The sequence below is a fragment of the Chaetura pelagica genome, unplaced genomic scaffold (genome assembly GCF_000747805.2).
Source record: "Chaetura pelagica isolate M959 unplaced genomic scaffold, ChaPel_1.0 scaffold191, whole genome shotgun sequence".
NCBI classification, from domain to species: domain Eukaryota; kingdom Metazoa; phylum Chordata; class Aves; order Apodiformes; family Apodidae; genus Chaetura; species Chaetura pelagica.
The window spans coordinates 2,077,034-2,091,578 of record NW_009952440.1 but is presented as its reverse complement, the minus strand read 5'-3'; the positions used below and the strand labels follow the sequence as shown (position 1 = coordinate 2,091,578).

The following is a 14,545-nucleotide window of genomic DNA, read 5'->3' as shown; positions in this document are numbered from 1 at the left end:
TTCTGAGGTTTATCTCACAGAGAACTTGAATTGCAGGATAAGATTATCAAGTTCAGAACAGATCTCCAAGATAAATGGCTTGTGCCCATTTCCCCTCGTTCCCCTTGCAGCATTCCACAGCCAGCAGTGGGTCTGTGGCTGCTTGAGATGTACATGTGGAAAGGGAGGAGGGAAGCGTGGGCTCAGAGCTGATTTAGCTACTCAAGCTGAGCAGTTTTAATTTGTTCTAACAGTTATGAGCAGTAAAACCATTACCACAACTGCAGGATAGAATTATCAAAGCCAGCAGATGTCAGACACCTTAATCTTTTTAGAGTTAACTTAATTCCTGGTATTTTAAGAAAATGAACAAAAAAAGAGAGGAACAAACACAAACTACTAACAGTTCTTTCTAGATGCTAATTACCTCTCACACAGTCCAAAAAGTCAAAATAATTTTAAAAATTAAAATATTAAAAAATATAGCATGATGCTGGCAAGGATGAAAAAGCTCAGATCCCAGTTCTGCAAAGACAGACATATGCATGATTTTATTCACTGAGTATTCCCAGTGGGAATGCATTTACAAACAATGAAGATTCAAAAACTACAATAAAATTCTTCCAACACTACTTATAGGCACCCAAATGGGGAAAAAAAAAAAAAAGAAATCCCCCTTTAAAATCTATTTTCAAACCTTTTCAAGGCCTACCAAAGCTGCTAGCTTTGCTCACAAGCTGTATCTACAGTTTGGGTGACATTTCATTTGCTTACAGTAATGTTTTAATAATCCACTAAGCCTTTCAAGCTTCTGGGACTTCACTCTATCTGTTCTGCTCAGTGGACAATTCCTTAACTTCAGTCCTTCCACCTGCAATTATCTCATTTGCTTCACTGGAATTTAGGAAGGGTGCAAACATGTAGCAAATCCAGCTAATGTTGCAGTCGTGTTTCAGGTAATTTTAAATTATTTGTGCGTTTTCATTAAAAAAAAAAAAAAAAAAAAGTACAGGCAATGCTACAAAAGTGGGGAATACACAAGGATCAACAGTGGAAGGTGAGGAAGCAGGATACTACCATAATGAATCGTGGCTGCTTGAGTGAAAATTCAGAAAGGGGGTAAAAAATGGTAATGCCTTGGAAAACCAGGAAACTATGCAAGTGTTAGAGGAGGACCACAGCTGAAACAATTCAAAAAGGTTTTAAAAGAAACAAAATATTTTTAAACTGGTGTAGATAAACATTTTGGTCCTGAAAAAAACAGACAAAGAGATGTCTGTATCTTCTAGTTTCAGTCATGTAATTTAGCAGCTGGAATTAGGAACCCTTATTCCTTGTGCAAACAATGACTCCTCCGTGGACAATTCACAAAAGCAACACAGTCACTCCAAAATGGCTTTACAGGGATGTTGGAAGATTTCTCTCTCCTCATCTTCCTTACTGCTTGTTCAAATGAGCAATCTGGGAGGATGTTGTGAAGGGGCTGAGGCAGAGGATCACATACCCAGCAGATCCTTGGCCAAGACCTTTGGATTCTGGGAGACCAATATACATGAGCTGGACTAAAGTGAGTGCAAGGACTGAGTGAAACCCCAAACGGGCTGGTTTAATCCCAGTTGTTGTGGAATCAGAGGAAATGTAAAGGTGCCATCTGTATTTGTTTGGGAGGTATCAACCAATGATTTTTAAAATAGAGATGATATTTTACAGATTTACACAGAAGCTTAACAATTAATTTTATTTATACATATATATAAACATATGTATATATATATATGCACCACTATTTCTGCTTCAAAATGCAAGAGGTCTTAATTGTTATTGATTTTTATTGCACTAAATTATTTTGGTTATTTTCACTACTTAAATGCTATTTAATCTTATTTTTATAGCAAATAGTAATGCTGGGTAGGGAGAAAAATGGAAAGTTCCTTCTGCTTCTATGTCTCAATGTAATGATGCTCTCCTAAAGCACTTGGTCAGCACTACTATGGCATAACAAGGCTTAAAAAATACTTTAGACTAACATGGATTGAGCTAAAATGAAAATGAATAGCTGCCACTAGATGGCATGACAGCCCTATGTTACTTCGTTGGGTTGGTTTTGGTTTGGGCTTTTGCTGTATATAAAAAGGCATGTGTAAGATTTGTGTTTCATGCACAGTGTTGACACATTTTCCCCATGCATTCCAAATAGATCTGATGATAACTAATCAGTGAATGAAAGAAACTACTTGACAATTCCTTTAGAATACACATACAGTATGGAAATGAGATGTAGTGTAAACTCAACTATAACAAATTTTAAGAAACTTGCTGAAAGAAGCGGTGCATTTAGAAGAAAAGAGTGCTTGACTTATTTCTAAAAAGGCATTCTCAGTAGTAGAATTTAATTTTTAAAACAATAACAAACAAAACAAGTGAACTGTCAATTATCAAACAACCCACTTTCTATAAATCTCAGCAGGCACTTGATGAGTTAACTCTTCAGCAGTGTCTCTCAGGTGAGTTAAGAACAAACCCAATGTTGTTACCTGCCTGAATGCCTTTCAAATGTCAGACAGGTTCCTTACACAGATGCAGACATAGAAAACTTTTGCTCAACTGTTTAATAAAAGAGATGAAGATAACTGGGTTTTAATTAAATATGCATTGACATATTTGCATGTTTCATAATTGCACTACAAAAGTAAGCAATCACAGTCAAATATTCAGCAGTGCTAGTTGTCAGTAACTTGGAGAAACATGATGCATTAATTGGATTAGAACCTAGAACTCCCTATTGTCCACAAAGATTAAATAAATAGTCTGCAAAAATACAAATGTAATATTTATTTTTTTTTTTTCCCTATTTAAAGATGAGTGAAGAGAAGGATGGAAATGGGCCAGTACCTCACCAGCTGAAGAGCAGCAGTTTGCACCTGACCACATCCCTCATGCTTCTCATGAGTACACACTGCTGTGTTCTGTGCGACAGAAGAGTATCTGGGATTCAACATTTCCATGGTGGTATTTCCAAATGCTCATGGTGTTATTTCTAAATGCATACTGTACTGTGAGATGTGCAAGTATAAAAGTATTTCTAAATGCATACTGTATTGTGATGTGCAAGTATAAAAGATTATTTTTCCACCCTGATCTTATTGTCCTTAAGAAAAAGGGAGTGAGGCTAGTACTGCACAATTTGCTTTGCCTGTATCTAAGAGGACCTAAGAAACACTGCACAGAACCAGTCCTGGAGAAAAATGCTGTCTGTCCTCAGGCCAGAAAGTGAAGTAAGACTGGATGTGAAAATCTGAGTGTCTTTGAATTCTATGACCTAATCCTCTTGGATCACAAGTGCATGAATTTACATCACCATAAATGAGTTTATTAAAACGTGTCTGCTGGCATTATATGCATCCTCTCCCAACTGGCCTCAGGTTGTGCCAGAGGAGGTTTGTTGGACATTAGGAAAAATTTCTTTACTTAAAGAGTGGTCAAGCACTGGAACATGCTGCCCAGGGAAGTGGTGGAGTCAACATCCTTGGAGATATTAAAAAAATGCATAAATGTGGCACTTCAGGACACGGTTTAGAGGGCATGATGACATAGGGTGGATGGTTGGACTTGATGATCTTAGATGTCTTTTCCAACTTTAATGATTCTAAGATTCTACTGTCTACCTCTCAAGGTAAATAACTGGTGTCATCTTATTCAGCCCTCCAGCTGCCCTACTATTTCAGTACTTGGTAAGACTTCAAAAAGGGGTGGCAAAGAATAGCTCAGATTCATCTCTGTAGGTGGCCATACCAAGAAACTAACACCAGATTCTGAAACAACTCTGCCCCTGAAAAATGTCGTAGAAAATGTTACAGATTGCTTTATTTTATTAACACAGTAGCTAAGTGCCTTCCTTACACCTTAGCTCCATGTACAAGCTGTGGCTGAGAGAGGGTAACAGGCCAATTCCTAACTAATGGCAAGACTCATACTGGAGTGGGATGAACAATTCAGAAATGTATAGAGCCACCTTACCTTTATGCAGTCTAAACTTGGTTTTTGATGTCTATTGCCCAAGCAATTAATAATATCTTTAAAGGATTTTCCATTATGACATTCCTTTTAAAACAGCTGGAGAAACATAAAAAAAGGTAATTGAAACAACCTATTTTGAGTTACCCAGGAAAAATGTGGGAAACTTAAGCTGGAAAGAACTGCACGGAGTTTTCTGCATCCAGCATCACAGACTTATTCCCAACCATTATCATTCTCAGAGGCTCTGTATGCAAGAAAGTGTCTTAACAGAAGTGCTGACCCACTAGACACCATCTTCACTAAATTGCACCTCACCTGTTATTTTAACCCCAAGACAAAATCAACTCTAAAACTTGACTGGGTTCTCCTATTTGGAGTTCAAGTGTCTTGTATGAGAAACCTATTGTCTTCACTCCTCTTGTAGTCCCACACATTCAATTTTTCTGCTAATGAACTAAAAGTAGATTCAGTTACTGTATAACCTCAACTTATTTCCAGAGTATCATCTATTCTATGTACTGAAACAAGATGAGGACAAAAAAATAAGTAGCCATGAAATTTAAAGTTACTTTAAAATATGTACATGGCAGTGTATGAAATTGAGACATATTCTAACTCCACATAAAGCTGTTTTCTTGTCTTTTCCAATTTCAGTTTTTGACAGTATAAACAATTTTCTAAAAAAAAAAAAAAAAAAAAAAAAAAAGAGAAGTAATTTAGTTGATGATAATAGCTGTGCACAACTCTATCACCCTCCTTCCACTGCATCATTGTAAGGCACTGCAACTTGGACCGTCAGCATTTTAGTGCTCATCATCCATCACCTGAATGGAAGTATAAAAATACAAGTACAGAGATACAAGACAAATTCAGCTGCTGGCTTCAGAGCTCCACCTCTATGGACTAGGCATAAAATGCCAGATTGCCAAGTAACACCAGTCCTAGTGGCCTACACAAGGAGTTTTACCAGATACTGTCTGAGAAACCACACTTCTCCTGTATTTATCAGCATCCACGCGCCATACTAATGTACTGCATCATTTCCTTTTATAAAATAATACAAGAAACTTCTTTTTATAAAAAATAAAGGTCACAGAAATACTACAAGTGATCAGCAATGGCAATAAAACCAGAGCCCAGGTAATGTTTATTGGATTCCAGCAAAGTCTCCACCTTGGCTCCCATGTCCCCCTGTCTGGTAAGAAGCAATTGCAGCAGGAAGAGCCTCTGTTTTGCTTATGTCCCAGTTAGTGATTAGTGCCACACACCAAAACAGGCTTGCAGTGCAAAACCAATAGCCATTAGTGATGAGAAAAGAAACTACTCTAGATCCTCCAGCATCTCTGAGTTAGCCAAGCAGAGCTGAAAGGCAGTGGCTGTCAACAGATTTAGTTTAGGCCAATCCAGACATTTCATGAAGCAACAAAAGGCAGCTTTATCATTCCAGCATGACCTTCTGATAAATTTTAGGATGCAAAAAGTTGAAACATTACAATGGTTTTGTAGTGCAAAGTCTTACTGAACTAAATATAGATATAAGCACTATTCTCTCACTGTTCTATAATCTTCTGACTTTTAAAAACCAAAATTGTTCATTTCACAATCCATGAGTGAGCTGCAGGTCTAAATTCTAGCCTCCCAGTGAAAGAAAACAAGCAGTTCATGGAACTTTGTCAGTATTGAGACTATGGCAGATGCTTGCTGTGGTGGTTTTGGTTTACTCTTGTGATCAGCTGGAATCAGAGGTAATGCTGAGAAGCATACAGAACCTGACTGTCCAGCTAAAGGTGCACTAGAAAGAAAACAGCCAGGAAGGAGGTAGGACTGTGGCTTGCTTTCTAACTCTTTTCACCTGCTTTTTACAGCAGCTGATGACACTCCTCAGTGAGTTTTCCAGGCTCACATACACAGCTGTATCTGCCACTTTGTTTTTCTCTTTTAAGACAAATTGACATTGGTAAGATTCAGCTCTGTCCAAAAGTATTACAAGCAGATATTGATTGCTTCTTGACCACTCTATCTCCAGCACCACAAGACACTGCCACCCATTGTTTGCACATATTTGCTTTATACATGCCTTACAGTATCAGCACACTGCTATGTAACTGACTGGATTTTGGCTTAGCTCCCCTTGCTGGGCTTGCTCCCAACCATACCCATGTATGCACTATCAAACTTGAAGATGGATTTGCTAACTAGCATGTTATTTTCTTTGCATGTATTCTGAACCAGATGACTACAGCAAAAACTAATAATTGCTTGAAAAATGTTTGGTTCTGTTGACAAGGACATTCAACTGAGAAAAGCAGATCTCTATCACCAGAAACTGCAAGGGACTAATCTTGAGTATTGCGTGTTACTGAGGGACATGATGGCACAGACCCAGCAGCTTCAAGGAGAAGTGAAGGGTGATGTCCGGAGGAGTCCAGACCAGGCTGTGCATTCCAGCTCTTGGAACCTGCCTTGCAGAAGATTCATTGGCCCTGCTGTTGAGCTGATGATAGCTCTGATTAATGTCACAAACTGCTACACTGAAAATGGACTTTCCTCAGGGTATTTTCAATACCAGGCCTTACAAAGACAGCAGGCTGTTGGTGGGGCATCAAGTAAGACTAAAGTCAGATACTGACAGACTAGGGCAGTTTACCTGTGCTTAACTTCCTGTCCTCTTGTCTTTCCCACATCTTTTAAGACCCAGAGTGGCTACAAGTTTTTTCACACTTTTAAAAACAGAACTCCCACACCTGCCTCCTGCAAAACCTTTGAAATAGCTAGTCTCCCATCCACACTTCACATACTTGTTCTTTCTGTGCCCCTCCCTCCTTTTTAATTGTTCTTAAATACAATTAAAAAAACCTTTACACTTTAATTTCTTTGACATTACAACTGGAGTGGGTGGTTAAAATAAGAAAAAGTGAAATATTTATACAAGCTAAAAAGTAAGCTAAAATTGTATTTTAAAAAAAATCCACCTAACCAGCTGCTCTTAACAGGAAAATCAGAAATAAAATAATTAATCACATCTGCCAATTCCTGAGTATCTTGTGACTGGCAACAGTAAAATATTTTCTACTTCACTTGCTAGTATCTTTTCATTCACATAGTAAAAAGCATGTGTCAGTTTTTGAGCTCATCAAGGAAACAACACACTCATGCCAGGCTGAGGGTTTATTCATGTAGGTACCAACACTGCAGATAGCATTTTTTCCCTCTGTGACAGTGAAGAAATGAACACCATACAAATAATGTTGCTGTTTACATACCATGTAAATAAAGGCTGTTGATATCCTGTCTTTTTTGTACAACATCTGTTTGGCTAAATGAGTAAATAATATTTTAAATCTTTTTCCCCCACAAATGAAATATGCTTCTTTTGTCTATGTATCTCAGGGAAGCAGGAAAAAAGACACTGGTCTCTACCTGGATTTCATAATCCATTTTTTACAGAACATCCAATCAAAATGTTCTCACAATGCAGGAAATTCAGGTTGTTTCTTTCACATCCTGAGATCAAGCATGTGAACTGGAAATAGGCTGTTCTTTCTAAAGGGCTGTTTCAATGCTTGAGATGCTGCTACTTTTTGCTCCTGCTGCACAGACACAGTTTGCCAGTGTGGAGAAAAACAACTGAGCTTTAGTGAAGAGGAGATGCAAGGTCACTCCTAGGAGTGGTCCCATATTGGACCACAACTGCTTAGGTTGGCCTTGCACTAAAAGCTGCCATTATTTCCACTATAGCATTCTGTACTGTTAATGTTCAAAGTGCTAACTGGGTATTTAATTTCATTCATGACAGAACTTTTAAAAAAGCAACACATGGTCTAAATCTTTGGCTTGATTTTTTAGGCATTAGGACTGAGATCTTCCATGTGCAAGGAGATGCTCAGTGGGATATTCTTAATTGCCCAGGTCTAATTCCCACTGAAACCTGAACTTAAGAATCTGGCCTGTGGCTTTACCAAAGAGCTGAACATGACCAACAATGTTCTTCTTTTAAATTTTCAATGCAATGCATATATCTGATAATCAGAAAGTATTTTAAAATTCTATTCAAGCATTTTCAGTCTCCACACATAAACTACAATAATTTTATCCTTGAAATTTTGAAACGAGTTGCACTGTACTGTTTCATAGATGAAATAATTGTTAGAGAGATTTCTTCCTTTCCACTTATTCCCTTTCATTAAAAAAGTAAACGTTCAAGTATTGCACCACACAGTGAGACATAGTTTAGAACAGGACCTTTTCTACAGATTTGCAAACAGCATTATGGAGTATTTTCTATCCTAAAATTCCTGTAATTGTAATTTTTCTGAATACCTGAAAAAACCCCGGTGGTACAGGACCTACTGGCATGCCATCTCCTGGGGGAATGTTTCCTAGCACTGGACTGGGAGCTGCTGCAGCACTCTGAAAAGAACAAAGGGAGAATAAACCTTTGTCATTGCATGGTAGGCATTAGACCCAAAAAAAGAAAATGAGACCAAAAAAACCCAAAAACAAACCTGACCAAAATGCAGAAAGTAATTCTTTGGATATGTCATAATGTCATTGTTTCATCTGAAGGTAAATCAAAATTGTATAGTGTTTTGTCTTTGTTTATACAAGTATAATGATTTCTTAAAATAAATGTATGTTGAGGGGAAGGATGCTAGAGATATGCATGGCTATACAAATATGCATCAACTAGGTAAAATTTTACTAGATTTTTTAAATAATTGCATCTGAGTATGTCTCTACATATAAAAATAAGAATGTAACTCACACATTTTTTCATGTGTTATGTCTATAAATATCCTCACATATGCATAGGAATATACATGTAGCATAAAGAAAGTTATTTATGCATTTTATCAGCAATTTTCAAACAGCTTAAAGACAACTTCATCAGACTGTAACATTCTTTCAGAACTATATGAAGCTTCAAAACAGGATTCTCTTATGAACAGTACAAGAAGAAATGCTCATGATTCTTCTGGTGATGTTTATGATTTTACCAACCCTGAAAATAACCACCATGACAAATTAGAAGAATTCAGGTTACATTTTTGGAAGGGGGAAGGAAAAAAGGGATTTCTAAGAAGTGAATCAGAGGATGAAATTAGTTACCTTTGCAAATCCTTCAGTTAGAATAAGAAAGTAAAGAAAACTGCTTCTGGCAATTTACAACCAGTAGATCATCACAAAAAGGGAATCCAAACTGTTATTGTTGTCATGTATTGAAACCTCAATTACTTTTAATTTCTAGCAGTCTTCCTTCCTGCAATATCTTCCTGTAGGACGTAAGTCTGAATCACACCTATCAAGGCTTACAATCTGCTGTGGAAGTACTCATGCACACACAATGCATTGAGAGTCACTTGCAGCTTACTAATGACCTCCCAATACCTGCACTGCAGAATATGAATGGCTTATGTTTATTAACTTACCACTCTATTGTATGCTCACACCTGATATCCAAAAGATGTTGATCTGGAAATTATATTTCCAGGTGTTTGGCACACTATCTAGGAAATTAAAGAATAATGCTGGAAAGATTTGAAAACTGGCACAAAGAAGGGCTGACCTTTTTAAACCATGCAGAAAGGAAATACACAGTTAATTACTACCGATTTTTCAAAGGCTTAAGTTGTGCTTTAGAATAAAATTTCTGGACTACTAGCAGTAGCATATTTAACACCTAAGCTGTATGGTCTTTCCAAACAAAAGTCTAGAACACATCACTAAATTACAAAGACTTCTGAAAGTGCTGGCTTCAGAACTGAGTGTAAGATTGTGAATCACTAGAAAACCCTGTAATAAAGGGTCTTATTTATACAAGGGCCTGAACTGCAGGATCAGTGTTGAAATACTATATAATCGGAATTGATTAAAAAAGCCAGTCAGGTAAGTTGGATGTACCAAACACTCAGACAGGCTACCACAAACCAAGCAAACCAGGCTGTTATGCTGTAGCAAACATGGAGGGGTTCCCCACGAGCCACTGCTGCTCTTGGGGCACTGCCTGAACTTCATGAGGCTGGGTTATAATGCTGCTTAGATGCATGCAAAATCATGCAAATCCATAGAAGGTCTCAGGTCCTTCTCTCAGGTCTGTCACACTCTCTTGGCCTCTGAGACAGAGGAGGGGAAATAAGCAGTTGGTGAGAACACACAGAAATAACGCCCGAAGAATTGAATGGTTTTGTTGCCCTTTCCTTTTGCATGGCTTATGTGAATGTTCACTCATGACTTCCAGATTATCTACATTTCTAAAGGAAAACCAAAGATAAACTTTTGGGCTTTTCTTTCAAGCAAAAATAAAAATAAAAATAAAAATGGCCTTTTAAAACTGACCATCAGGTAAGAATACCAAGTAAATCCATAAATTGCAGACACATTTTAAGTCAAGTTGGATCTTAGTTCCATATGCAGAGGTTTTCTAGATGAAGAATGACAACAGCAGCTTCATGGATAGAGAAAATCAATGATGTTAAAAGCCTGAGCCCAAGTCCAATGTACCCTGCACTGCAGACTTTGACTAAGAAGGAGTAGCCCATTAAATGGCCACTAATAATGATGAACCTTATTACAGTTTCCTCCCTCTTTGCATACTAATTCCTCATTACCTCTATGCTACCTTAGCTATGTTCATCTTTACTGGCCATGTAATATGTGCTGTAACGTGTCCAATGGAGCTGATGCAACAGAATAAAGCATTTGACTGTAAGGAATGACTGGGCAAACCCATCTCAACAACATGAATTCAGACAGGCAAAATACTGTTCAATTGTGAGATCTCAGAAAAAAATCTAAGCAGCAGCTCCAATATATTTTTCAGAAGCCTTCCATCCCAGGTTCTCTCATTCCTGCCCACATAATTTAAATTATATTGAACCAGACATTAATGCATGTCAGAGTGCCTTAATGCACTCAGTGGGTTTTAATGTCCTCCTCAACTGTGGGCTCTGCACCCAGGTTACAAAGATAGGCTTGTACGAGAAGAAGAGAATGACTTCTCAGGATGCAGTGCTCCTATAGGGATATAGGAATTTACCCCTGCTGAATTCATGCCATTTGCCAAACTTCAAAGATCACTTAAAAAAGAAAAACAACAAACAAACCTCAGAGATCAGCATGCAACTTCCCAGCACTGGTAAAATGGGCACCGGGCAATTCTTTGGCTATGGAGATACAGTCATAGCAGTGAGTGACCACAATTCTACCTCACACATAACTTTCACATCCTGTGATGGGGATATGTCTCCAAAGTAGCCCTGTTTGACAAGGAGTGGGTTTTGTACAACATGGTTGAAATAGATGATATGTAGAAAGGAGTGGGATGAAGCCAACAGATGAGACTGGAGAGTTTCTTTAGTCTCCTCAAAAAGTCTTGTGTTTGAGGACTGAAGTCCCATTTGGGAGAGCTCCCCTGAGGGTAGCCAAAAGATCTGAGCAGTGCTGTGAGATGGATCACAGGAATCACTTGTGATGATGAGAGGAAAGAAACACAAGTCTTGCAGAGATGATCACACAAAAAGCGATTCTGACTGATTTTCTCCTGGCTTCTGGAGAAAAAGGTCTCAGGTAGAAGGAAAGAAGCTTTTGCTTCAGGCTATTTACTCAAAATTCATTTACTGATGTTGGCCGTTGTGGACTATGAGTTTCAAGAAGTATTCCATGTGTTGATTTTAACTGGCTTAATTATTTGAGACAGAACATTGTGAAGTTTGAGTTGCCATAATAGAAGGTTGGCTTTATTGACATTCAAAGTGCAATTCATAAGCTTAAGAATATTGTAGTTAGAGGCATTCTGCAAGTAGTCCAGTCACGTATTACAGAAACTTCAATTTCTGTCTTTCATTATCCAATATACTGGCCTGGTTTTGGTTGTTTTTGTGGTTTTTTTTCTGTTTTCAGGTTTGTTTGCTTGGGATTTTCTGCCCTGACAGGTCATGAAGTCCCAAAACCAGAAGGAAATACTTTCCAGTGTTTTATGTGTGTTACATTTTCTAGCCTGTGTTATCCAATGAATTTCTGAAGAACTTACACCACGTAGATCAATAAAAATCTTGCAGCAATGAAATATTCTTATTTGTTATTTCCTGATCATAGAATCATTTCAGTTGGAAAAGACCTTTAAGAACATCAAGTCCAACCAGCACTGCCAAGTTCACCACTAAACCATAAGCCTGACCCAGAAAATTCACTAATCCAGGCATTCATTTTCTGTTATTTTGCTTAGAGTAACACACCCTTCTTTTTACACAAAGCACCACATCTGCAGATCTTTTAAATCCTTCCAGAAATGGTGAATCCCCCACCTCCCTGGGCTGCCTGTTCTAGAGTTTGACAACCCTTTCAGTTAAGAAATTTTTCCTGATATCCAATCTAAACCTCCCCTGGTGCAACTCGAGGCCATTTCCAATGAATTACTGAATTATTTTTTTTCGCAGTCCCACAGCAAAGCATGGCTTCTTTCTGCATGCATTACAAGTTGCTTATCATTTATACTTCCATTAGTTTGACATTTTAAATATTTGCAATTTGCCTTTCCTGCTTTTCATAAAAAGATTAAATAGGAAAATGTGAATGGTTTAATCTTTTTCTACAGTATCTTACCCTCTTAAAAATAGAAAACTGTATTTGCTATTGTAGTTGAATTACTGAATTTATGGTATCTCTTTATAATTATTAATCAAAAGTATGTATTTTAATGAAACTTACTGTGGTCATTATTTGCTTTACCCAAGATACTCTCAACAACTTCAAAATAGATTAAGATATTGAAAAAAAAACTAAAATTAGCCGTGGTTTAGATAAAAAATAGTAAATAAAAAATAAAATAGGCTAGTTTTTCCACTAGTATAGTATATGAAAAAACAGAGAATCTACAAGACATAGACCATTTTAGAGGCTGTCACAAGCAGTGTTTAATGATGGAAGCTCACAGAAGAATTCCATTTGCAAGAATTTTACAAAGGAAGGAGGTGACTATAAAAATCCTCATCTGGCTCATTCACTAACCTGGGCATTTTATTTCCAGTATTTTGCTCCAAGTAAGACATCCTTATTTTTATCATAAGTATGAATTCTATCACATTAGTACATTTTTCCAGGAAAAGGGGGATTTCTAATTCTCTAGATCTATTTGATGATGGATGATGAAGTCTACTTGATGACAGATAAGAGAAGCTGGACCTCATATATAATACAGATCCATGGTCACTCTTGGCCACTCAATTCCCCCATCATCCCCAAGCCTCCTCCATAAACCTCCTCTACATCAGCCCTAAATCTGCAGTTAGCTGGTCAGTCCTAGTTCCTGCTCTATCACCAGAGGTGGTGGGTACCCAACTCAGCCACATCAAGCTGATCCCTCCAGCTATCAGGTTATTTGAAGGCAGTGTCCTTGTGTTCTATTTCTTTGGCAAAGAATGAGCACATTCCTGGTGTGTTGTGCTATGAACACCACTCAAGCAGAAGTCCCTCCTGGACTCCAGGCAGACACAAGTTAGTGCCTCTAGATGACACTGAAACTATGGGCACCAGCATCCATGATGCAAGGCAACTTTTAACCTCCATCTTAGGATGCACAGCAACAGTGTCACAGAAACAGAGAATCATTCTGGTTGGAAAAGACCTTCAAGATAATTGAATCACAACATAAAGAAAAAGCTGCATTAATATCTCTGGTTTGGAAGGTGCAGACCTAGTGAGGCACAGATACTTGCCAGTGCTGTCAAGTGTGCTTGCTTGATTGAGTCTCTCTCTTGAAAATCAATTATTTCTATAGAGAGAGTCTGTAACAGGTAACAGTGGCTCTGAAAGAGAGCCCTTTTCCCCTAATAATCTGAAAAAACAGGCTGCTTTCTGGAAGGGCTCTGCAGTGCCCACCTAGGAGGCTCACATGCTGCTGCACGGCTTGATGCACGGTGAGCATGATGCACAGTGAATGCAGCAGCAAACGCAGCCCAGGGTGAACACATGAAAGTGAACTAGCAGCACTAGTATGATTATTTAAATTTTTTCATGCTGGTAACATTTTGTAGCACAAATGTGGATGAGAGCATTCTGGAAGAATAAAATTCTAATCCGCCTTCATGTGTCCTACAAGCTGCACACCCTGAGCTGAAACATCCTACTGAAAAACTGGCTGCCAGTTATTGCAACCACGTGTTGTATGCACTATTTTTCTAGGTTTAAGGTCAAGAAAAAACAAACCAACAAAAAACACCCAAGACACTTTGTGTTTACACCAGATCTCAGAAGTCCAAAGTCCAAGTAGCACTTGCTGAAAGTACTTTGTGGTGTAGGAACCCCTAGTACTCATGCTCCTTTTGCTGAGTCGTCCAGTTACTTTAATTATACAACTAAAATCTTTGCTTTTTATTATTATAACATTCTGTATCTAATTTTGAGTGCTAACCAGAAAAAAAACAAACAGTGTACTCTGAACTATTATAAGCAGTGCCAGACAATACCTCAGCTTTCATTCCTCCTTCTGAATTCAGCTTTAGAGATAAGTTTGGTCACGAGAATTTTGACAAGATTCAGAAATAGCAAGATC

The 14,545-nt window shown here is 38.0% G+C and overlaps 1 protein-coding gene across 1 annotated transcript in view; it reads right to left on the bottom strand.

Moving 5' to 3' along the window:
• SSBP2 (single-stranded DNA binding protein 2) overlaps positions 1–14,545 on the bottom strand; it is a 256,985-nt gene that overhangs the window by 46,686 nt on the left and 195,754 nt on the right. Inside the window, exons 6-9 of the mRNA XM_010008407.1 lie at positions 8,317–8,406; positions 5,170–5,187; positions 2,235–2,271; positions 837–868 (exon numbers count right to left, since the gene is read on the bottom strand). Coding sequence (XP_010006709.1) covers positions 837–868; positions 2,235–2,271; positions 5,170–5,187; positions 8,317–8,406 — 177 coding nt within the window. The remainder of the gene's footprint in view (positions 1–836; positions 869–2,234; positions 2,272–5,169; positions 5,188–8,316; positions 8,407–14,545) is intronic.